General features: G+C 38.0%; 1 protein-coding gene across 1 annotated transcript in view; it reads left to right on the top strand.

The window, feature by feature from the left end:
• Window positions 1–25,262, top strand: part of DNAAF9 (dynein axonemal assembly factor 9) — an 85,906-nt gene that overhangs the window by 9,338 nt on the left and 51,306 nt on the right. Inside the window, exons 4-9 of the mRNA XM_085314598.1 lie at window positions 11,030–11,193; window positions 17,091–17,210; window positions 18,053–18,177; window positions 19,967–20,063; window positions 21,067–21,173; window positions 23,677–23,754. Of these exons, the coding sequence (XP_085170724.1) occupies window positions 11,030–11,193; window positions 17,091–17,210; window positions 18,053–18,177; window positions 19,967–20,063; window positions 21,067–21,173; window positions 23,677–23,754 (691 nt within the window). The remainder of the gene's footprint in view (window positions 1–11,029; window positions 11,194–17,090; window positions 17,211–18,052; window positions 18,178–19,966; window positions 20,064–21,066; window positions 21,174–23,676; window positions 23,755–25,262) is intronic.

Consider the following 25,262-nt stretch of genomic DNA (forward strand, 5'->3'; position numbering starts at 1 on the left):
TGAGGGGCCCGATGGGGAGGGGCTGTGGGCTTTGAGAGGGTCTGGGGGCACTGAGGTGTCTGATGGGGAGGGTTTAGGGGCTTTGAGAGGGTCTAGGGCGCTGAGGTGTCTGATGGGGAGGGTTTAGGGGCTTTGAGAGGGTCTAGGGGCGCTGAGGTGTCCGATGGGGAGGGTTTAGGGGCTTTGAGAGGGTCTAGGGGCGCTGAGGTGTCCGATGGGGAGGGTCTGGGAGCTTTGAGGAGGTCTAGGGGCACTGAGGTGTCCGATGGGGAGGGTCTGGGGGCCTTGAAGGGGCTGCTTGCGGTGGCCTAGGGACATAGGGTGGCACTGGGGGGGGTCATTGAGGGGTCTGATAGGGTAGTTTTGGGGGCACTGAGGAGGTTGGGGGTATTGAGTTGATTGGGGGTGTGTCGAGGGGCATTGATGGATCTGATGGGGTGGTTCTGGGGGCATTAAAGGGGTAAGGGATTTTGAAAGGGTTGATTGTGGTGGGATTGAGATACTGAGGGGTCCGGTGGTAGGAATAGTTTGGCAGGTATGGAGAGGACCTGATAGGGAGAGTAGAGAGTTAGGAGCACAGAAGGTCCTGATGATGAGGGCTTCAAGGTATTAAGGGCATTGAGGGGGGCTGATGGGGAGCATTTTGGAGGCTGAAGAGGTTKAAGGTGTTGAGGAGAGGTTTGGAGTGTATGGGTATGGAGGAGATAGAAGTATGGAGGAGGAGGATGGGCAGGAGAGGGCTGAGGCATTAGGGAGAGTGGGCTAGAGGAGGGGCTTGGAGTTAACTGAGTGAAGGGCTGGGGCATTAGCAGAATTTGGGAATCTGGAGCTATGGTAGGGGAGAGGTGGTGTATTGAGAAGTTGGAAGAGGTCCTTAGTTCTGGAGRTGATTGGAGGCTACTGGAACGGAAGTGTCAGTGGCCTTGACTAGATGGAAGGCAGGAGCCTAACTTGAGCTTGCGGATGTGGGGGTTGGTGAATCTTGAATAATGTGGAGGAAAGGGTGTGTGAGAACCTATGGTTGGCTTGAGGGAGAGAGCAGAAAAAGAGATTTGGGGMCATTGGAGAGGGGATGGTTTGGTGGTGGTGGGGAGAGTGTTACTGGAGTTGAACCAAGCTGGATTCTGGTTTGTGACAGGGAAATTGGGAGAAAGGGCTTGGGAAAGCTATGCTTGCCTAATTAGACTAGGGCTAGCAGGGGAAGAAGCTTGTGGTGGTTTGAGGAATTATAGAAAGTGATGCAAATATTCATGTGGTTAGCTTGTACAGAAACTGCTAAAGGGTATGAAGGCAATAACATTTTCTGCATTGTGGAAATATGATAGAGCTGGAGAAGAGATTGGGCACAGATACATGTTAGATGATSGTATTTGCTCTTTGGAAGGAGATTTCACCTCAGAAATTGTTGTTAGGTTGCAAGAACTGTACATATTTCCTTTCGAAGACTTAAGGTGCATGCATATGTGTCTATTAAGCTACAGTATGTTTATTATCTAAAATGCTTGAATATTATAAAGCACAACTCATGGGCTGAGATGCTTGATGCTTTGAATAGTTAAAGTACAATACATGGAAGTGTTCAACTGTGTAAAGTCAGATAATAGAGCAACTGGGACATTGCACATAAATTGCTAAATTGCCACCAAAAAATAGTTGACCAAACTACCAGAGTATTAAAGTGGTTATATATTGTTTGCAATAAACTTCCAAAAAAAAAAAAAAAAAAAAAAAAAAAAAAAAACCTTAGACATGCAGTTCAAGAAGGGAATAAGAGTTTTTGCTTTTCAGAGGATAGAGCCCTTGAACGGTGAAATTCTCTGTTGTAAGAGAGAGAAATAAATGTCATTCTTTGCATTTAAAATACACGAACATGGCCATTTTGTAATGGTTATGTTCCTTCCCTGCCTTTAGTTAGAAACTGGATTAGTCTTAAGAGGARGAAAAAAGAGTGACCTTTTTAAAATATATTTTTTTCACTGAATATATTAATCTACGTATGTTTAGAAGAAGCCATTTTTTTTTCTTTTATCGCTGGAAAGTATCTCAAARTTCATGACCTTTAACAAAATACCAAGAAGTGAAAAAGCAAGCTAAAAGAGAAAATGGTTTCCACTCAAGCCCATGTCTTAAGGGTATGAGTGATTTTGTAATCTGAGATCCTGTTTCAAAGTTGTCATGAGAACATTCAAACTGTCTGTGAACATCTGCAAGCTTTTCAGCTCCATTGGGAGATCCAAACAGCATCTGTAATTTGGCATGTTTGTAGGAGGCATGTCATCCGTTAAACTTTTTTTTTTCCCCTCCCCTTTCCCTCCCTCTTCAGCGTTCCTTCTTGCACAGTTTTTTCAGACCGGACGGAGGCAGGGAAAATAGCATTTGCAATAAATTTCCCAAGCAGTCAGCAGATACCAGGGCAGTTAATAAAAATAACTTAAAACAAAACAATCCATTATCCCTTCCCTCCACCCCTCAAGTCCCAAACAGGAGTGGAAAAATTCTTAAGACTATATAAAGAATAGAGAAACTGCCAGAGATAACTCTTGGAGTTCTTCCACATGCTTCAGAATTTTGGTCTGCCATATGGTGTGTTGGAAACTGGCATTTACCGCTGGGACCGTAGGCACTGTAACAACAAAAGGGAGTAAAGAATGAAAATTTTGAAAATAAAGAGAAGCTGCCTTAGCCAATAGATGAGTATTTCCTCAAAAAGGATATGCCTTTTTAGAAGCTGATGTCATCTTACATGAATCTGTGTTTAGTGAGGAACTAATGTTTYGCTCAAGAATGTACATATTTCTGAACAAAATTTCTACTAAATGCTACAGTTTGATATCAACACTTAAACTAAATATAAATTTGTTCTATCTGATAGGGATTTAGACCCATCTTCACATTATCCTGTTGAAAAAGAGTCGGCAGATCCTTATAATAAGTTGTCCATATTTGTAATATGACACAGATTAGTTTTCATTGTGTGTCTGTGGGGGGGAGTGCGAAACTGGGTTCAATTTATGTTTGTCTCTGCCTGTGTTATCCTCTAAAATGTTCTGGTTTTAATCACATAGTGGTTAAATATGTGCCTTTTTTTCTACAGCTCCAGAAGAGTTGTTGGAGTGCTTGGGAGGGTGATGGTACAGGGAAGAAAGTGGTAGTGTGGTTTCTCAATTGCATGGGACATTTTTGTGTTGAAAGATTAACAGTTTGTGTATTGCTTGCATAACTAAGCTGATGTTCAGTATCTTGTAGTAGCACGTTTGCACCTGATTTTTATTAAGGAAACCACTGTATTTTCACTGTGCTAGGACAGGAGAAAAAAAAAACAGACTTCCTACCTGTGATTTTCTTGTGCATAGACCTCTGCTTCTAGGTATTTTTTGTTGTATGCAAACTGCCTCTAACTTCTGCAGATAATTTTTTTTTTTTTTTATCACAATTTATCCTTATAATAGATTGATCTGCTGAAAGTGCTACCCCAAGCTATTCAGTGCCTGTTGATACAGCATAGTACAGAGCCCAAACTTCTTTCTGAAGGTCTGTGAATACATAGGACTGAATGTGGGTAAATTTTCTACTGTAGGGGGATGTAAGATGCCTTAGGGACTACTGAATGGTAGGATAGGCCAAAGTCAWGAGGGAGGTGGGACTACGTAGCTGATAGTAATAGAAAAGTAGAATAGTGCTTAGGAGGGAAAAGTTGCCAAGGAGAGGAGGTGAGCTATTACCTTATCTCAGCTGCCAGTGGAGCTTTACATGAAATTACCCCTTTCCAATTCTTAAGCCTAAATTGATGGAGAGTGTTCTGGTTTGATGCTTTGTGGCTGCAGCAGTTGTGATCCGGTAATAGGTACTCCTGTTTTCTGCTGAAGAGACAGACACTTGCCTTCTCTTTCTGGTAAGAGATTGATGACAGAGTAATTATACTTGAGCTGTTAGCCTTTCATGTTTTCTTAAATATTGTCTTTTTTCTTAGGTGATATATTTTGGGGGAGGGAAATAGCTGACTTCCTCAGCAACGTGCTGCMGTTTAAGAAAGCAGCTGCCAATGAAAATATAGACTTGGTGTTCATAAATCAGCCTGTTAGACAAGTGGCCACGAGGCACTCTGTTTACCTGGAATACATACATGCATGCCATGGGCAATCTATCACTTGATTACACCCAGATTCACTTGGCTTCCAGTCCACTTTCTAATGCCAAGACCTTCTGTTTTACTAAGACTGTTCTGGCATGTATCTACTTGACACTTGCATTAAAACAGGTCCTATTGGTTGCTTATAGTAAACAAGTGTGCTGAATAGCTGTACTGGATATGTGGCTTACTCGCATGGGAAAAGCTGTTCAATGTCTTCCATTTTAGTGTGGCTTAGCGTCCCTAGCAATTCATAGTTAATTTAGTTATGTGACATTTGGAGCATAGTAAGAGAATTTGGGGTTGTTCATTTGTGTGTGTGTGGTATGTTTTTTGTTTTGTTTTTGAAGAACAAAATCTTCTCATTTGTCAGTGTATTGGTTATCAAAGTGATACACTTAGGCAGGTGTTTTTGGGAGTACAGTAACTTTCAAAAATTGACTGGTTGTTCAAAGGGTTTTTGGAGTCCTTTTTGAGAAAGGGATAAGGTGATAAGACATGACTGCTGTGGAAATTGAGGTTCTCAGACCTTATGTATTCATGTGTATTCATCATCTTTTTTATTTTTTTTTCACAGCTTTACTGCTATTAGTTGTAGGTGCTATCATACAGTTTTTGACCATCCATTTCTTGATAGGAGAGTCTGGTATCTGTAGCTACCAGGAGTTCTACTAGTCTATCATTTGGCTGTCAAACTAAAGAATTCATATACTACAGAGAACCTATAAATCCTTTTTCCAGCAAAAAAGGGAATGATACGAGCATGGTTATAGAAAATACAACATTAACGTCTATGTGCGTTCTGTAAGATAATGTTGCTGATCAGATGCCCTGAAGTGTCARTAATCCTGAACAAGCTTATATTTTAAGAACTTAGAATCGTAGAATCAGTAAGGTTGGAAGGGACCTCTGGAGATCATCTAGTCCAACCTCCCTGCTCAGCABGGTCACCTAGAGMATGGTAGACAGGGTTGCATCCAGGCRGGCCTTGAAGATCTCCASAGAAGGAGACTMCACMACCTCTCWGGGCAACCTGGTCCAGYGCTCCGTCACTCTCACAGGGAAGAAATTCCCCCTCACGGTCAGGCGGAACTTCCTGTGCTTCARTTTCTGCCCRTTGCCTCYTGTCCTGTCACATGGGACAACTGAAAAGAGTTTGTCCCCGTCCCCYTGACACCCTCCCTTCAGGTACTTGTACACATTGATCAGATCTCCCCTCAGTCTTCTCTTCCTCAGGGTGAAGAGGCCCAGCTCTCACAGCCGTTCCTCACAGGGCAGGTGCTCCAGCCCTCGGATCATCTTCATAGCCCTATGCTGGACTCTATCCAGTAGCTCCATGTCTCTCTCGTACTGGGGAGCCCAGAACTGGACCCAGTACTCGAGATGAGGCCTCCCCAGGGCTGAGGAGAGGGGCAGGATCACCTCCCTCAACTTGCTGGCAACACTTCCTAATGCAACCCAGGAGACCATTGGCCTTCTTGGCCACAAGGGCACATTGCTGGCTCATGGTCAACTTCACTAGGTAGTTCTAAACGTTCAGTTAAGAGAGATTTGTGACTCTTCCTGTGTGTTCTGAAGTGTTTGAGTTGCAGAACTGGATATTATTATGTAGTTAAACCCTAGAAGCAAAGATTTTGGTCTTGTAAAATGCACATCAAGAATTGAATTTTGTTCCCCTAAATCTATTTTAATATTTACTACTTAAAATTGTTAAACATACTAAGTGGTTTTGAAGTTGCTAGATCTCCTTATATTCAAATTACCTACATTCATTGTAGAGAAATTTTGAAAATATCTGAAAGACTACCTTGTTTTAGGGTAGGTGAGGTGCGTTGTCCTTTGTGAGTGACAAGCAGTAAAACAGAATTGTTTAATTAAACTTTAAGAAAAAATTGAGAAAGCCTAAGTGTCAGTCTTAACTCTAGATGTTATATTTCAAATGTACAACTGCTTWGAAATTTCTGAGGACTTGTACTTTAGCCTGACTCCTTGTTTCTGTTTTCACAAATTGGTTAAGACAGTGATAATGTCATACTGTGGGAAGCAAAGGAAAATTCAGTATTCAAATATAAGCAGCCAGTAACGCTGTTTCTGGTAGAAAATGTGAGGTCAACCAAATGCCCACAAAGAATATCCTTTTTTTTTTTTTGAGGTAGAGTGGAAACGGATCACCTGGAACCTATGGTAGCAGTGGGCAATTTAATGGGAAGGGAATTTAGAAAACACCTAATGCGTTTTTCCATCTTTCCTCTTTTTATTTCTTTTTCCCTTCAAATCAAGTTCTTAGACAGTGGTTTTAACATTAGAGAGCATGAATTTATTCAACTCATTCCCTGAAGATCAATCTTATTAATGTGAGGATTTGCACAGTTTTGCAAGGAGCATCTCAGATTTTTTCTCCCCTTGTTCACTGCTATCTATTAAAGCTTAACTGTGTGTGGGTTTTTAAAGGCTGCCCAGCATTTGTGGGGGAGGAGTGTAACRTCTGCCAATATGAAGCAAAACATACTCAACTCGCTGCTCGGTACAGCAGTGAAATTATCTCCTTTGTCAGATGAATTGCACACTGAATCACAGCTGTGGCTGTCCCAAACATATGGTAGGCTAGCCAGTAGGAATCAATTGGGAATCAATAGGGGATTGATGTTAATTCAGTGTTAAYACCGTTGCTACACTGGTGCTACTGGCTTAGGACAACAAGAAAAGGMATCTTCCTTGCAGTGCATAGAATTAATTGAATTAGCAATACGGGATGCAAAAAAAAAAAAAAAAAAGCACATTGTGCAAGAATAAATAAGCCTTTATGAAATGAAAATTTAACTATTATGTGAAATTCTCTTTAAATGTATTTTTTCTTTACAATTGGAAAAGGTGCAACTGCCAATGTTGTCTGCATTGGCCAACATGCATGACTTTTGTACTGTCAATTATAACAGTCTAGATGTTGTAAAGCAAGGCGTTTTGCATAATTAGTATGAAGATGTGTGAACAGATGAGCAGTAATTCTTAAAAGTTAATGATGGTGAATTCTCTTGCTTTTTCTAATTTTTTTTGGCTCTAGTCCAAGATTAGCAGACAATCAACTACCTCATCTTACRGTTTCTTAATTGGCCTAAGCACACTTCATTGCCAGCTGGTGCCCTAAGCTATGACTGTGCCTTCTGACCTTCCTTTTTCAGCAGTCAGATCAGCTTGCTGATGCTTGAAAACATTTTTTTTTCTTAATTCCTGGGTTAGAGTTCATTTGGATCAGTAAGCTGATTGACTTGACACATGGCTTCAAGATTGTTACTGCAGCCACAACAAAGGCAGCGRCTTGGGCAAGCAGATCCCTTGCAGTAACAGGGAATCTTACCCTGACTGACACAGGTCTAGAAATCACGTTGTCTATCCAAAACTGCGGGCTGGAAAAATTCTCGATTAACCGACTTCAGCTCCTTATCCACTTCTGAAGTTGCTTCGTTTTCTGTCGATGTTTCCTTGTGTATGTTTGRAGCAGACTTAGTTTAAGTGGCTTGCTACTCGTGTCTTGTCCAAGTCTCATTGGAGTCCAAGAATTCTGAATTTCCTTAAAAGGGCTGTATATACTTGTGTTCTTGAAAGACCTCTAATGCCGGTTATCAGGATCAGGCTACTGTAAAATGAAATCGTGGTTATACGCTTGCCTATGGGGGAAGAAAGGGTGCACAGAAAGAGGTTGCTCTGTGATACAGTACCTATACTCCCCCTGAGCCTGAGGAGATTCAGAGCTACGTCTTTCGGGAAAGCATCCCAGTGACCGGAGGGTTACAGCGTTCCGGGTGRGTCATTCCTCCCTGCTTCTCTTTGAAATTGTGTTACTCTAGTAAAGAGAGAAGGAATAAAATCCAGTATCCTTGCTAGGGCACTTGCTTCGGAGGCGGGAGAAGTCATGGATTTTTGTTCCCAGGCCTGTTTCTTTGTTTTTGTTGGATGACTATTTAGTGCGAAATGCAAGAAAATACCTTATTTTTTTCTGACTTTGTATGCAGTYTAGTTTGTATTAATAGCACGTAGTTGGAGTTCTAATTATTCTYTTTGGTATTTCTGAATAATGGCTTTATTCAGACACAGAAGTCTTCTGTTTTTAATGTCAGCCTGTGAATATAATGATTTATATGTACTTGATATGATGTAGAAAATATTTCTATTAAGAAGCTTTTTCAAAGACTTCCAGTTTTATAGAAGCGACTTCAAATAAGGCAAGGAAGAATATCCTTCTGAAGACTCTCCAATATTATAATTGGAATAAACATATTTATGGTCATATATCTAACTGTGAAATAATTCATGTATAATTTGACCTATGCTTTTTCCTCTTGTATCAAGAGAGTCTCGTGAATGAAGTGTAGCATTGACATTAAACTGTGTGTGGCAAGAGTTTCTTAGCATATATTGATTTGAGAATTTTGTATTTTAAAAGGCATACTAAAGTTATAATTTCAGTGGGGGAGTAATTTACTTTGTATTGTAAAGTTTCTTTTTTTTCACTAAATGAGTGTTATCCTCGCGTGTGAGTTGCTGCAAGTAGTATTGCTACTTGTTTTGTCAAGTTCAGTTCTGAATGTCCTTTTCCTTTAAAAATGATTAGTCTRTGAAAATAAAATTGATTGCAAAATGGTGGTATGTATTCATGCTGTGTTTATATGCATATGAGGTTTTATAGTAAAACATCTTAAGCTCAAAGCTGACCTTTCTTTACTGGAAARCTAGTTAAATTTGACTTGAGTTAGGTGAACGCTCCTAGCAGAGGAATTTTAGAGTCTTGTTTGAGAGGAATTTTTTGGAAAATTACCTCTCGTGCCTTCACTTTATAAGCGTTCATAGGGTTTTTCTGATGACAGTTTCTTTTCTCACATGTGGAGCAATAGCAGGAAGATGCAGCCTCTGATATGGCGAATGTTTTATTAAAAGGCMGTCTGCAAGCTGCTTATTGTGTAACTGCAAAAATCCTTGGGCATGTTTCTTCCACCTTCTTTTCAGTCTGTCCTTTCTATGATCTTGGAATGCACGGTTTCTCTTAAACAGTCCTTTATAAATAGGTTAAGAAACATTTTAGTCTGGAGGTAATGCTTTGTCCGTACATATTTTGTTTCGCTAGAGTTTTACAGAGACTTAAGCAGTTCTATATGCCTTCACCTGATCCCTAAATAATTTCTCTGTAAGCTAAGATCAAAACTCAAATAACTTAAAATTTCAGCATCTTGAAATGTTTATCAGTTTTTGTTAGCGTAGATTTTGAGTTGCACTTAGMTTAGCTTTGGTTTACACTCTTCACATGTGCTCTGTCTTTCTGAGAAAGTAGAGCATTTTAACTGCACTATCACTGCAAAGGTCTATTTGCTCTTTACTTGACTTAAATAACTAATAATTCAGCAGATGATAAATYTAGCTCTGTTTTAAGTTTTTCTGTAGGAGACATTTGTTTTCTACAGCTGAACAGCTCAGTTCTGTAAAGAAGAAAATACATTCATTATTATCAGCAGTGAAAATTCTTGCRTTATATCTGTGCTAAAGAAAAGCTCACAAAAGGTTGGTTAGAAGTATGAACTATGTTACTCTCAGTTTGTGTGGCTATTATAGCTGATACAGCTGCATGTTGGCACATATAACAATACGATCRATTTATTTTGATTATGAAATTTTTGGCAAGACTTAGTATTATTGTGTCATTTCCTTTTTAATGTGGATCATAAAATGATCATACTTTAGGCTTACAGTTTTCTCTGACTGCTCATTGTAGAGAAATTTTTCATGGTTATAATAGAGAAATAATTGAGAAAGGTAACTTAAGATGTAACTTATGAAAATGCTCTAGGTAYTTCTTTGAGTATATAGAGAGAAATTTCCTGCTTTTGATTTGCATATAGCATTTTTCACCTGCGGAGTCGTTCTGACCTGCTGTTTTCTTTTTCACTTGAAGCTCAATAGTACAAGTTTAGTCTGTTAATTTSTCTTGTAGAGAAAATTTTTCTTCAAAGGAGACTCTCCTTCTGTTCAGCTTTTATGTTAAATAGGAATATTGGCTATATATTTTTCCATTATGGAGTGARTATACTTCTGGTGAATAAAGCCAGATCTAAGGAAGAATTGTAGTKCCTCAAGACTAAGTTGTTATAGAAAAATCCACTGTTCAGTAGCTGTTAAATCTGTGTTCACTAAAGTTGCTTCCTTTTTTCTATCTGAATGTTCCCTTAGTTCTGCAYTTCTGCTTATGTGTATGTTTGTAATAGTGACAGTAATGAGTCTTCATTATACTGGTAAGTAAAACCATCGCTGTGACACCAGCAGATAACGTGATGCTATTAGTCTTGAACAAGGAGTTTGCTGAGACTCTGCAAGGTTGAGAGTGGGGACAGAGGTTTTGGGAGTGTAGCAACTTCTCCATGTCCTCCTGTTCTCCTCCATGCCCTTCTGCAAATATCAGGCTTTCCACTCATTTTATAGGAGCTTTGGGRCATGTCTGTATTGTACAGTTACGCAGAGTGGAGGTTGCTGGATGGAGCTGGAGGTCCTGGAGTTTCTTCTCGTCTCTTTCATACTACTGAAGAGTAGAACCCATTGCAGTCCTTTCCGTTACCAACTTTCTTCTTCAGCATCACCTGCCCCGTGTTCCAGTTTTGCTCTCTACTGTACTTATCCGGTAGAGAAAGGAGGACTGGATGAGAGAAGAGGGAAGTTTGGGGCTAAAATTCTCGCAGCAGGTTAGAGACTAACAGGGTACTTGGTTAAAAGGGATTCTTAAGGGGTCAGTCATCTCTCAGGACTACGTACGTTGATATGCTTTAGACAAAAAATAATCTGGGGAAGGATTGGTATGAGATTTAAGTGTATTTCAAGGTAACCATGTCAAATTGTGTGTATTGAATTCATATAAYTAAGAAAACAACATAGATCAACACTTAAGCCTACCAGATTTGAGCATGTCAAAACAGTGTCCCTTAGGACCAATTCTTTCTTTTGCAGCTGCAGCCGCCTTCGAAACATTCAGAGTATCCTGACACAGAGCAGCAAATCTCAACCTGATGGAATCCTTTGCATTTTAGGTTAGTTCTCTCTCTGTCTCTCTCTCTCTGTGTATGCTTGCTGTACCCCAAAAAAGTCATAAAAGATGAATATATGAATGTTGTCTCTTATTCTTCCTTTGCCCCTACCCTCCCAGCCTGTTTATCAATGAGGAGAGCTACCTGATTGCTRTTCTTATCCTAAATAATTTATGAATCTGTTTACTAATTTCAGGCAAACTTGCTAGTGTAGTAGTAGTGATMTCAACATTCTTCCAAGCCTTGTGAAAACTGAGTGGCTGGGTAGAAGAGAGACTCGTCATGAATGTCCCTGTTGAAGGAAAGATGAGGAGAACTTAACCCATATCTATTTGGTATAAACAGTTGGTTGCCCAGGCAGCATTTGTCTTCTAGCTGACAACTGAAATAAAGGCTGAAGGCCAAAGGCACGTGCCCTGTGGCTGGTTCTGCYGCTTCGCTGGGGAGGTGGAAGGGACTAGCAGGTGCTGTATATGTTTATGAGACTTGGTAGGGAAGTTAAAGGACTGGAGGAAAACCTAAGCGTGCCAACGTTAGGGATCGTGATATGCAAGGCTGTTGAGGRTAGTGCTTGGGACAGGCTTGATTTATAAGAGATACATGAAAATTTGCAGAAAAACTAGCAGCAGAATTAACAAAACCTTCTAATGAAAAAAGTAGGGGGGAGGGATGCTTAAGAAATAATTCAAAATGAATTTTAAAAGTCATATGGGAAGCCTGGGCAGCGTTTGTAATTTAAATTATGGCACATAAAGAACATGCAATTTCAGTGCTTATTTATTTATTCTCAGAGAACGGGAAAAGAGCGATGCAAAACAAAGCTGTACATGCAGATATGTTKTGGGAAAGTAACATGCTTTTCATACAGCTTTAGTATCGTTATGTATAATTGACTTTTGTTTCTCAATATATAATTGTTATTAAGATATTAMAGAAAATTTCAGGAATGACAGTTGGAATACCTAGAGAATAGGATTAGAGGGTGATTATGCAGATTATGTTTAACACTTAAAGATGGAAAATTTCGTGTAGCCCTAGAGAAGCTCTGAGTACTAATAGGTTTTGTATTTTYTGAATGGTGAAGCAAGAAAACTTGAAGCTTATTTGCTGGAGTGTGAAAAATTGATTAAAAACATTGAACCTTATTCCAGTTTGATAGATGCTGACTGTATAATAAGACTCTTTCTGTTCTACTTGCTCTTTTGTAATAGTTTAAGAAACCTTTTGGTTAAAAAAGTAGTAACTTTGATTTAAGTGGCAACCTTGCAACATTTAATTTTACAAGAAAAAGTACTTGGTTTTGCCTTTGCCAGTCTAATTTTGTAAAAATACAGCAAGCTGTGTCAACTCCCAATTCTTGCCATATATATATGCATATATATATATATATATATGCACACCTTGACTTCTGTTAATTCTGAAGCTGCAATAAATCTCAGACATAAAAGTATTAGCTCAAAATACTCCTTAAGAGATGTTGTTTCTATGGCATTAGAGCAAACATTACATGTGAAAGGAATCCTGTTCTGTAAGCTTCAGTGTGATATGGATTATTTAAAACCTTGCAAAAGATCATGCCTCCTAATAAATAAGCATTTCTGTTATAGAGATATGAAGTGTGTTTTTTTCATTAGACTTGTGCTTTGTACTAATCTCTTTCTATACCCACAATAGGACTGTTGTTGTCCATTCTGACCTATCTAATGTAGGCTGTAGGATTTCCCCCATAACTTCTGGTCTAGAAGCAACATCTCTCTGTTGTAAAGACATTAAGTCTGTCTTCAAATACAGGCTTCACATAACAAAATTTAAATATCCTCATGTCTTGCATCCTTTTGATTTTTATGGGAACTAGATAATGTCCTATACCTACTTTTTTCTTCCAGTCAACGCATGTTGTATTTCACTCTGCTAGCTTTAAGTACCTAGAGTTAACTTCCCCTTCCTCCTTATTTTTATATACTAGGCCATGAGATAGTGATRTAAACTCTCATAGCTTCACTTCAATTAGATTAATATTTATACTGAAATTAAAAGCAGTTTGRTAAGGTACCAAAGAGAAGGGAGAATTTAAGCTTGATACAATTATTTAAAAGTAGCTGCAGCTGATTTTTAAATAATCCTACATTTTTTTTATTTTAAAATGATTGAATGGTAGTATACATGCATTCTTTGTCAGGGAAAACATGTCATCACAACTGACATGAAAAAGAAATTTGGAGGTGGGGAGAGAAGAGATSCATGCCAGATATGTCTTTTAATTAAAGTTGTGATGTCTGATTCTTCTAGAAACTGGAGTTTATCACTGTTAAAGTTGCTAAGAAAACTGGATATGAGACTCCCTAAACTATACTGTAAACTATTTTTAAGCAATAGCATTTCTTGCTTCTTACCTTTTAACAGAGATTTTTAGCTCATTAAGTTAATCTGGTATTTGAGGATGTATATTTAGTATATAGCGTTCCTTCTTTACAAGTTTTTAGGAAATGTCTATCCTACATAGAACTGCTGATCTTAGGTTGTGGGAGAAATCTTAACGACACTTCAATACCTTGTTCATCTCATTCCAYGTCTAAATGGAGACTGTTTTAATGATTAATGTGCATGTCTGTTAGGTTGCTGCTTCTCAGTTGCCTAGTGGTTTTGAGCAGCTGTCAGAAGGTGTCAGAAGGTCCATTCTCTCCAGCCTCACCTTCCTGCTGGCCTCCCACCTTGTGTCCTTGGAGCTCACATGGCTGTTAAATGGGCTAAAAAACAATTATTCTTTGTTTTGATACATGGGGAATGTAAAAAATGCATGACTGGAAGAAAGGGAAAACAAGGCTTCTGTTACATGTAGATTATGTTTATGTCAGCTTAGCAACTGCTGCCCAAGCACTTGCGATAGCTGAGCCCTCCCAAATACTTTTTGTCTCAGAAAAGGCWAGTCTTGACCTGTCCCTAGATTGCTCCTCTTCCCTTTCCTCTCCCTCCCCACGTGCATTTTGCATCAGTTCCAGTGCTTGTTAGCTCTTGTGTACTGGATTCATCTTACTGAGCTGACAGAATTTTTCCATACTCGGCTGAACTAGTTTTCTGCCAGCTTAGCGAACTGAATCAGCTCCCTGAGAGGTCAGATAAAGCACTGCATGCAGGAAGAAAAGAAGGAGCAGGAGTAGCTCCTTGGGCAGCAGTGGGCTGCTAGACAGACTGAGTCACTGTCTACTACACCCTTGTGATGAGCTGGGAAAGACTAGGAGTTACTAAACTTGCGCAGCTCAGCTGGAGCCAGGCTTGTGAGGTTTTCCTAGTTAATAGCTTTCCCCGTTGCTCTGTGAGCAATCTTATCTTTGTCATCGTTTCATTTCCTGTTTATTTTCCGCTAAATGTATCTATTCATTTAACTCCATATGCTTGTGTGGAGTAGTATTAAAGCCTGGGTATGATAAATCCTGTCTCTATTGGATACTAAAAAAATCAGGTATTCTATGAAGTTGGTTTTATGGCACACTGTCTTCCCTGGTAGCCTGGGTGTGTTCTTCAGGCAATAAATTCACCCATGTCCTGTTTTAAGAGTTAAGCTGATCAGCTGCTCCTTTGTAAACACCTTCCTCTTGTCTTGTCTTCTACCTCCTTCTCATGTCAAAAATACCAACCATCTTTCTTTTCATTTTTCTTTTTTCAGTAAGTTTAACTGGAAAAACAGAGGCCAGTTAGTTTAACTGGAAAAACAGAGGCTTGATATTTAGCTTTGAAGATCTTTCTGTTTCAAGTCCAAAGAAGAGCTGATGTGCCTGGATACTTGCTCTCAAACTCTTTCAGTGATGGCTACATCTTAATTTTTATAAGGATAATTTCTCCCTTGTCTTCTGGTCTGCCAGTCTTTGCTTTGTTCCTCTCTCCTTTTTCCTTTACTGCTTTGCTCTGTGTTACTCTGTTAGCCTGTACCTGGGCATGCTACCTTGGCTTTCTGGACTTTGGAGTTCCTAGCCATGAGCCTGATAAGTAAAAATGCAAATGTAGTGAGATGGCCACTTTCATCCATGCTATTTGGACTAATGTTTAGGGTGTCTTTTGTTAGATTAGCATTTGAGTTGATAGATGATGTTTGCTCCTGAAACATCAGTAAAGCCTACGAATGCGCTCTWACAGAACAGCTGATCTAACAGCTTGCTGTCATCAAAAGGGACTGTCCTAACTCCTGCACTAGAATGGATGTTTATCTGATCAGTTAGGCAAGCGAGCAGTAAACCAGATTACCTGCAAGACAATGTGTGCGCAGACAATAGGTGTAACAAAGGCAGATCATTGTAGCAGAAGGGAAAAATTGAGTGTCTGGGTGTGAGAATTTGCATACCTTCTGTGAGACGTGCTCTCTGAAAGAGAACTGTGGCTTGTGCTTAAGAAAAGTGCGCTCTGATGGAGTGTGTGGAAATGGGAGAACAGTGCTAGAAGCTAAGTAGCAGTGGARTGAAGATTCCAAGATCTTGGTACGAAACTTTTTTTGTTGTTGTTGTTGTTTTTGAGGTGGTGAGAAAAATAGGTATTATTCAGTTTTCCCTGGCCCCGACACCATTCAAGGAATGCAACTTAGTAGTGTGCGTTATTGGTGCATATAATCGCAAAGCCCTGAAGCGAGAACAGAGTTACAAAGGTTCTGTAACTTCAGCACAAGCTAGAGAGACAGCGGTTGGCTCTGCAAGTCTTGGTAGATCCGGGCGATGGATTCAAGTTCGTCTCCTCTGCAGGTTTAGACTGAATACCTGATGCCTTGGAACATATGTTATCTGAAGACCTGTTATTATGCAAACRAGGGTGGTTAGTATGATATGGGATTCAATGGTTGGATATAAGCAGAGCATCTGGTCAGCACTCCAAAACTTAAAATGAGAGAGCTCATGGTTTGTTCCAATTTCAGAACTACTCCTAAGTAGTTTGGTTTCTGATGCAGCTCCTGAAACATAGGCGTGCAGGCTGTGCTGTGCATGTGTTATGACAYGCTGTTGCACTGATCTCTCACGTGGACGGTTTTAACAAATTTTTTTTGTACAGCCACACAATTGTATCCTTATATAACTTGATRTTAATGCTTATGAGAAATTTTGTAGCATAGTCAAGACTAGTGACTGTTATGTATGCTTGTGAGGGATGGTGTTGCTTACATAGTTTTAATTGTGGAGATTTATTACATTTGAATTAAGTATTGGGAATTATGACTGTGTGTATTGATGGTCTTGCAGAAAGACAAAAACATTCCCTAAATCTGTGAGTGATTTTTTTTTCTTAATCTTATCTTTTTTTTCTTTTTTCTTTTGATTTATCTATCTTCTAACTCTCTTTGCTATGGATCTTTAGGGGTTTTTTTGTTTGTTTTATTTTTCCAATGAACACAAAAGACTTCCCTTGGAAGCCTTTCATGTGCCATATGTTTGTCAAATTTTTTGATGATTTGTTAGAAGACTGCACTGGCTTTCTGGTGACTCAGGGACTGCACTATAATACTTACAATGTTTAATCATGTATTCTAAAGCAGGAGATTTAGGTCATGGGATTAGTTTATTAGGAAGCTTCAATCAAGAGCATATTCATTAGAATGAACACTGCATATATACAGATGTTTAGGTTTGGATTGCTAGATAAAATTGAACTTCTGTTGCTTAACACTGCAGAAAGCTAAATTTTATTTTTAAGCGGTGCCTGTGGATTTAGCTCAAGAGTGAAATGTCAGCACGTAGCAACGAATTACAAAAACTCTTTTTTCCTTCCCTGTCTTTCCAGTATGTTGGAGTAAGTATTCACTGACTATATGAGAGATTCAGTTAATACTCCTATCTAAACAGTTGTCTTACTAGGGAAGAACACAAGCTGTTCGAGAGTACTACGTTAGAGAACACATTTCACAAACAGTTTGTTTTTTGCAGGAATTGATAGTCGATACAACGAAGGTTGCAGGGAACTAGCAAACTATCTGCTTTTTGGCTTGTATAACCAGAGTAACAATGACTTTGAGAGAACTGGGTTTCCTGAAGAAGTTCTTGATGGTGAGTAGTATGATAACCTTTTTCACATATTTCTTAGTTTTTTTGGAGGGATGGTGAGTCAGCAGAAGGGGCATAGCTATCAGTGAATTAAAAAAAAAGTCAGTAAATCTCCTAATTGTGAATATACAGCTGATAAACTCATAAAAAAGTATTTTCCTTTTTTAACTTCCCCCACCGTATTTCCCTAAATGTTTTTGATATAGAGAAATATTTAGAGAAAATACAGAAAAAAAGAGCCCACTAGTAGAAATCTTAGTTCAGTCTAGATATATGTATATATATTTTTATTTATTTATATATAGATATATAAAATAAATTTTGATCATACAATAACTGATAACAGATGTTAATGTGGGGTTCTAAAATACTTGAGATAATTTGCCGAAGTAAAAATAAAAACTCTCATTTTTATATTTGAAAGGTGACCAGTTATCAAGGTCATAGATTATTCCCTTATTTGCACAAAACTTTGACTATCTTATTTTACATTGGATATGCTGTTATGGTAGTTTGTAGTAGGAAAAAGCTCTTGATCTAATGCCAGGCAAGGGCAAATACAGTTAACGTTTTTTGTAAGTGCTCATCACTGACGGTCTTGGCTTTTCAAAGCACAGACTGATGCAAGTTCTGAGTAAGAGTTTATTCTAAACTCACTATTGTTTTGAACAGTAAAAAGTACTGTTGTACTTGGAACTGTATGTGACTGCCAGCTTTTTTATTAAAAAAGTGAAATATAATATAGGAAAATGTGTGTTCTGTTCTGCTCCTTTGTTTTTTGTGGTTGTGTAAGTCTTCTGTCTGCCCTCTTGATTCTGGAATAAAATCTGTTCTGCTTGTTGCAGATATAATCATATTAATAAAACCTGACAGTGTTCATCTGTACTGTAATCCTGTGAATTACAATTATCTTTTGCCATATGTGGCATACTGGAGGAACTTGCATTTTCACTGTCTAACTGAAAATGAGGTATGTGGAAAACGAATGCCCATGAGAACTGCATGTCTGTAATAGCTTGCTAATGAACTGATACTCAAAGTGGAACTTTTTTACACTTCTGGAAGTCTCTTCCCCCACCACCTTCATATTCTGTTGGGAGTGATGTGCTTCTATTTAGGGGCATTAATTATTTTATTAATGTGTGCACMAAAAACAAATTTCTAATAATTGTATTTGCTAGAGAGTGAAAGCAAAAGCTTTTTCCCCCCACTAATTGCTATTATTTTGACTTGAGTTAGTGATCTTTTAATGAGGAAAAAAGTATGTGGGATGAGAGAAAAGTAGAATCTGAATCAAGTGATATAGTCAGCACTGAAATTTCCAATGATAGTCTTATTTGTCACCAAAGTAGCATATTAATGTGTCATATGCCTATAGCTTTAGAAGTTTAGAAAATATGGGCTTAGTAAACCGTTTAAGAACCATAAACTTTAAGTATGTTCTTTTTCAACTCTTCCTTTCAAGAGCTGTTAACCTCAGTAAGGGAAAAAAGCTGAGTTCTAGCATTCATTTTCGTTGAACAATAATTACTGGATATGAATTTGTCTTACATCTAGAAGTGAAAGTATTCCTAGAAGAASTAGATTTAACGTAGTAAAGTGATATTAGAGGAGTTGGAATGAAAATGATTGTTCTTTACTCTCTGGCTGTGATTCTTTGTGCTGTGGATAACATAAATGAAGAAGCTGGTAGGCAACTAGTTGTTAGAAGGCTATGTTGTAAATGGGTGTAACTGGTGAAAGTTTGAATGGGGAGGGCAGAGAGAGGCCTTTTTTCTCCTCATATTGGCTGTATCCTCTTTCCAGACTGAAAATGGTGGGAATTATGACTGGTGATGTTTCTGCATGGATGATCCATAGTGTGTGYACATGACCAAATTATAAGATAATTCAGGCTAGAAGGGACGTCTGGAGATAGTCTTGTCCAACTTCCTAATTAAGATGGGGTCAACTATGAGAYTGGCAAGCTTTTAGCATCTTACTGAAAAAGAAGTTCTTACTCTGATGGTATTTTACCTCTTGAGGAACTGGCAGTTGTTTGGGATTGACTTTGAACTGAAACTTTGATCTAACGTGCCAGGACTGGAGAAAGAAAACATTATGGTAGTAACTTGGGCTGCGTCTTGAATTCAGTCTTCTCTTAAAGTAACTTGTTCCAACATAAACTGGTTGGGTGTAATCCAAAGCTCAGATGATCAGTATACTACTGAAGTTCATAGTTGTGTAAATTATTTCTGTATTATTCAGTTCAGAGCAATGTATGTCCAAAAAAAAGAACATTACTAATAATAAATAATAAATAATAAATAAAACATTACTGCCCTCTGATTTTGCTCCAGAAAGCAAGTGACTTGAAATAGGTTTTTCCTCAGTGGCAGTTTTCTGTGGCTCATCAGTTGATACTCTCAAAACATTTTCAGTCGTCTAAAGACTGCCCAGAATCTACTAGATGATGTTGAAAGACTTCACTGAAAGCAAAGTGTATATTTATGCTTTTATATAATGCTTCCAGTTAACTTCGGTTTAAAAGAAGTTGTCTCATTTGTCTTGAATACGTATCTGCTGTGACAGAATTTCCAAAATACAGAAGCTAAACAGGCTCTCTAACTTCTGGGAGATGTAGGTAATAAGTTAGTGGATTATAAAAAGTAGCATTTGCCATCGAGTTAAAACTGTACTAYGAATGTGGTCTTTAGGATAAATCTAACAATCAAATTAGCTATGCTTACTGAAATTTTATTTTAAATTATTCTTTCCAGTATGAAGATGAAGAAGCTGCTGAGGAATTCAARATTTCCAGCTTTGTAGACATGGTTCGAGATTGTAGTCGAATTGGTATTCCATACAGCTGCCAAGGTGGGTTAGCTTGTTTTATACTTAGCATAAATGTTTTGTATAATGCAATTCATGTAGTTCAGTGAATGAAGATTTTCTTGTCTTTGGTAAGAAATCACAATTAATATGCCACTGATGGTTCTGTTTTTTTTTTTTACTTGAGTTGCGTTTCTTCTTGAAAACTGTAATCTGTTAGACTTCATCTGAAGAGTGGATGCTCATAGCATGAGGCAGAGGAATAATTTGCATTCAGAGAAGTGTGTTCTGCTACATACAGAAGTTCTCTGTTCAAGTGGGAGCTTCAAATAAATACTTCTTTATGTAGGGAAAGAATAAACATTTTGTTATGCAAGTTTCCTTTTTTAGCACTGAAAAGACTGGGCTGCATGACTTCCTGTTATGATCTGTAGCCARCCTTGCAGTCTGAACAATGTAATCTTATATTGTTTGGTAAAGTGTACTTTGTGGTATCCAAGCAGTGAATAATGCAAAAGCAGTGCATGCAGTGCTTTGCTGTCTGGCATGCTGGGATTTTGAGCCATAGTAGGCAAAGTGCAATTTTTTAAAAAAAATAAGTGTTTTTTTTGTTTGTTTTTTTGTTTATTTTGAACTGTGCAAATTCAAACTAAGCTAATTCGGTTGGCTTTGATTTCTCACAAATTCCACATGTACTCTCAACKTGAGGAAGTGGAATCTGGAAACTTTATTTTTTTTTTTWAAYTKKTTCTCTTAAAAAGTGGTATGTCTTAATTGACTGAARAATCATTAATTTGCAAGGAGAAGGAGTATCTTTTTTTTCTAGACTGAGAGCTGAAAAAAAGGGACAAAATTTGGAGTGGAAAAAGAAAGCATTCTTCAAATACTACCTTCTTCACCAAAATCTATACTTCGATTAAAGATTTTAAATTGCATGAGCAAAGAGGGTAATCAAGGTCCTTTATTAKAATCTTAGAGCAACTGTAACATCTCATAGAAAGTTAATAAACTATCAGTGTTTGAGATTTGTGGAATATGTCTTTTGCAGGCCATCTACAGATATTTGATATGTTCATTGTTGAAAAGTGGCCAATAGTGCAGGCTTTTGCACTGGAAGGAATTGGGGGTGATGGCTTCTTTACAATGAAATACGAAGTAAGTAGTTACATTTTTCATCTTTTTTTCTCTCCTTTCTTAAGCAGAAATAGTCATGGAATCATTTAGGTTGGAAAGTACCTGTTGAGATCATCTAGTCCCAACCCACTACTTGAAGGAGGACCAGCTTCTAAGTTGCATCAGGTTGCTCAGGATCTTGTCAAGCTGAGTTTTGAATGTCCAAGAATAGAGATAGATACCATACTCTCATTGAGAGATTGGAATGAGCTATGCAACATTCTGTCCTGGATTGATGATTCTTTCCTCCCTCCGTGATTTAGGATGTTTTCTTTATCTTCTAGACTTAGAACTCCTCTGCTAATAACAGAAAAACTTAGGTCTGCTAAGCGGTGATAGAACTGCCAGAGCAGTGTAAGAGAAGCTGTTTAGTCACAGCTGCTTTAAAATAAACTAAGAAGTGACTGTATTCTTGGGGTCGTTGGTTCTGGTACAATAAACGTATCTGGTTTTCTGTCARACATTAAATATTTTGGGGTCATTTTGGCCTGTTAAATAGGGTAATAGTCAAGATTTTGGATGATGCTTCTAGTTCTAACAAGGATTTGCTGTTCCACTGTGGAAAACTTGCATTGTTTGGTTTTCCAATTCATTAGATACACTGTAAGAGCATCTTCAGAGAAAGGCTTCATATTTCAGTATTTGAAGCTTCTTTTATTTCATTTTCTGGCGCCTTTGCCACAGAAATGTAAATATCCCATTCTTTTTTTTCACTCCTCCATTTGTGTAGCTGGAATATTGTTTTTTTAATTGGCAGAATTCAGGGAAAACAAGGAATTAGTATTGCCATTGTTTAAAGAATTTCATCACATGCAATACTTGCACATCTGCTCAAAACTCCTCTGTGAGTTAGTGTTCCGGTCTCTTCCTGACCTCTCTGTTCTTTCCRCTGAAATCTTTCTCTGCTTTATTTCTTCATTTCATTACAGTACTGTAGTAATATTGTTGTGTGAACGTGTCAAAACTTTTAAATGCAAAGCCTAAACAGCTAAGCATTCTTGTGGAGGTCTGACTAGGTATAGGTAGCCCTTCCWGATGGTCTGAAATTAGTCAGTGAAAAATTGTGCGAATTCAGTGGGAGCAGAAGTTGGGTCTTAACTACGTATTTTCTCAAAGGTTCCCACGAAGCAAATTGTGCTAGGGTTACAGTTATCTGTGTAGCGATAACTTGGTAAAGCACGGCCCCTCCTGTTTCCTTGTGAGGGGTACTGCCCTCATGGCACTCTTGCAGACTTGAAAAGGAGCAGTGCAGATTCTYGGCATCTGTTTTTTCAGAGTATGTATGTTAACTCACACATTTCAGCCAACTTCCAGCTTGGGTTCTTGCTTTCTTCCTCCTTAAAATCRTAAGGGGATTTCAAGTGGGAAGCGACATTCTTAATGTTTTACGTAGTTTTCATGCGTGATTATCTGTTAAGCAGCTGCTGTGTATCACAGATGGAGGGGGAAAAAGCTAGATCTCTAAAACAAAAAAAAAAAAAACATACATACAAATATTTGTGTGTATGTATGTTTGGGATTGCTGTRAAGAATCTAAAAAATTAATACTCTTGAAGATGGGATGTTCTTAATGCATTTTTAGCTCTTCAAACATATCTTCCTCCTGCTATGTATTCCTCAAAATAATCTGATGATCAATTACAAATTAGTTTTGGTGTTTTAAGGATACTTCCTCTCTTCTAAAAAAAATGTAGCAGTGAAGAGCTGTTTTCTGTGTTCCGTGGTAGAACGAACATATGAAAGTCGCAATTGGTTAAGATGCTGTAATCCAGAGAGTTTATTGTATCAATAGTTGGGTAGAAGCAATGTCTTAGAAGTCTTTATTGCTGCATCCAATAATATGAAGAATTGGAATAACGATGTAAGGCAATATTCCAATCAGTGTTGCAGTTTGAAATAATTGGTTGGAGCAACCCTGTAAATGCAGAAGTTACTCAAATACAGATGTCCCTTAAAAATGCATTTTTGAATAGTCTTCATCGGCATTCTTGGAAGGAGAAAAAAAAAGTAGTAATGCTGCTTGCTAGGTTAGTTTAATATTCCTTAAATTTACATTATGCTTACTGTAAGAATTGACTAGCGTGTAGGACTAGTAATCTTGGAATCCCTTTRTTGGCTGTTTTAGCTCAGGAAACTTAATCTTTCCCTTTTGGCTGCACCAGCTGATRTTTTTCTTGGCTTTTATTAATTATATTCAATTTTGAGAAGTTTTTGGGGGAAACACTTTGTTTGAAAGATGCAAACAAAACTTTACATGTACTTTAAACTGTCAGTTGAGCAGATGAATCTTTCCAGTATCCATAACATTTGCATCAGATTTGGTCAATTCTTTTGTAACCATTGCCRTAAAAACATTTCAGACTTCCAGACCTAAGAAGGACTCTCAGATTGGGTGGCACGCTTCTGTTTCAATGCAACATAAACCTGTGTCTGTGGTACTCCTTTGTGGCATTTCTCACAGAAATACATTTAAAATATTTTTCAGTTAATGGATGTCAGTGTTGATCTGTGGAAAACATACGGCAAAATGGATCCSGTTTCCTTGGAGGACTTGCTCTTTGAGGTAATGCAAGTGAAATCTGCCGAACCAACTCCTGCATTTGCACGGCTGCAGAGCAAAATGGTGGTTGTTGTTTCTTAAGTGTTTGCAGGCTTAATCTACTGACYGTGGACATTGTGGATTGCAGGGTCTCTTTCCTTTCCTGATACCRTCCACAAATTCTGCAGAACTTCTGTAGAACAAGAAGGCAGCTTGTCTTGGATTCTGTAAAATTCTTTTAATTCCTTAAAATGTGTAAAATTCTCATGAAAGATGACGTGGATATCCTTTAGGCCATAGGTCTGTGTACAGAGTAGAAAGTGTTGGGAATGTTTGTGTTTTTCAGCCCTCCCTTGTGGTAAGTGGGGAAAAATCCMCTTTAGCATACAACTGTTATTTCAGGAGAAAACACTTTCATGAGCTAGTTTAAGTGGATAACAGTGACACACAGTGGCAGCAGTGATGCTTTATGAAATACAAGCATTCACTGTTAAGTATTTCCTTCTTGTAATAAGGGGTCTGATCTYGATGCTAGAAATGAAAGCAGTACGTGTATATTATTAGATATYATTTGTCTCTTAAACTCATTTTTAAGAACTTGTGTAACTTCTGCCTGGTCTGTTGGTTTAAACAATAAGAAACTGTTTCAGCCTGAGTTGGTTTCAGACCAATTTTTGCACTGATGGCTGTCCCTTGTTGAAGTGTAGTTTAAGTATTCAGGAGTAATGGTTGTATTTTTTTGTCAGTTTTCAAACTTAGCAGCAAAACAGGCTCCTAAAATGTARCAAGGTCATCATTAAGTATCCTTTTATTAATAAATATTGGTAGATTTCTACCCTATTGGGTTGTTGTAGCTACTGCTATGATGAAAATTTAAAAATCATGTTGTTTAATACGGGTGATTTAAAAAACATCAGACAGGTCTCAAAAYTTTATAAGGCTGTTAGTCTAAATAGTCACACTACAAGATACTTCCTTTACCCCCTCTCTGTGGAAGTGGGGGAAATGTTACAGTAAGGATTCAGGTTAGAGTACAGATAAGTGTTTGGGATTATTATTTTATACCTGATAAACCTACTGTGTAGCAGACTTATTTTTACCATGTTAAAGCTTTTTGAGTGTGGAAGTTATTAAATTGACCTCAGATTATCTGAAGAAGATTAACAATAAYGGATGGAGTTTTCATATTACTTATTTCACAGAAATTGGTAATTTTTCAAAATGATTCATTTTTTTCAGTAAGGATATAAGTTGTGTTTACTTAAAGAATATTTGGAGTTCAAACTTTTTWTTTCTTTTTTGGTTAATACGGCTTTACTGTCAGGAAATTCTAACTCTGCTTGAGATTTAAAAGAATTCATGTTCTGTACAATGTAGGCATGTTCCAGATAAGCTGACAAAAATGCTTTTAGCGCTTACTTTCTATGAAAAACATATTTGAGGCTAGAATGTTTTGCAATGATCGCTTCTCCCCCTAAATGTAAATCTTAATTTTAAACCATTAATAGAGCCTTTATTATTATTTTAGAAGA

This window comes from Rhea americana, unplaced genomic scaffold (genome assembly GCF_003343005.1).
Source record: "Rhea americana isolate MKP2758 unplaced genomic scaffold, rheAme1 scaffold_41, whole genome shotgun sequence".
Taxonomy (NCBI): Eukaryota; Metazoa; Chordata; class Aves; order Rheiformes; family Rheidae; genus Rhea; species Rhea americana.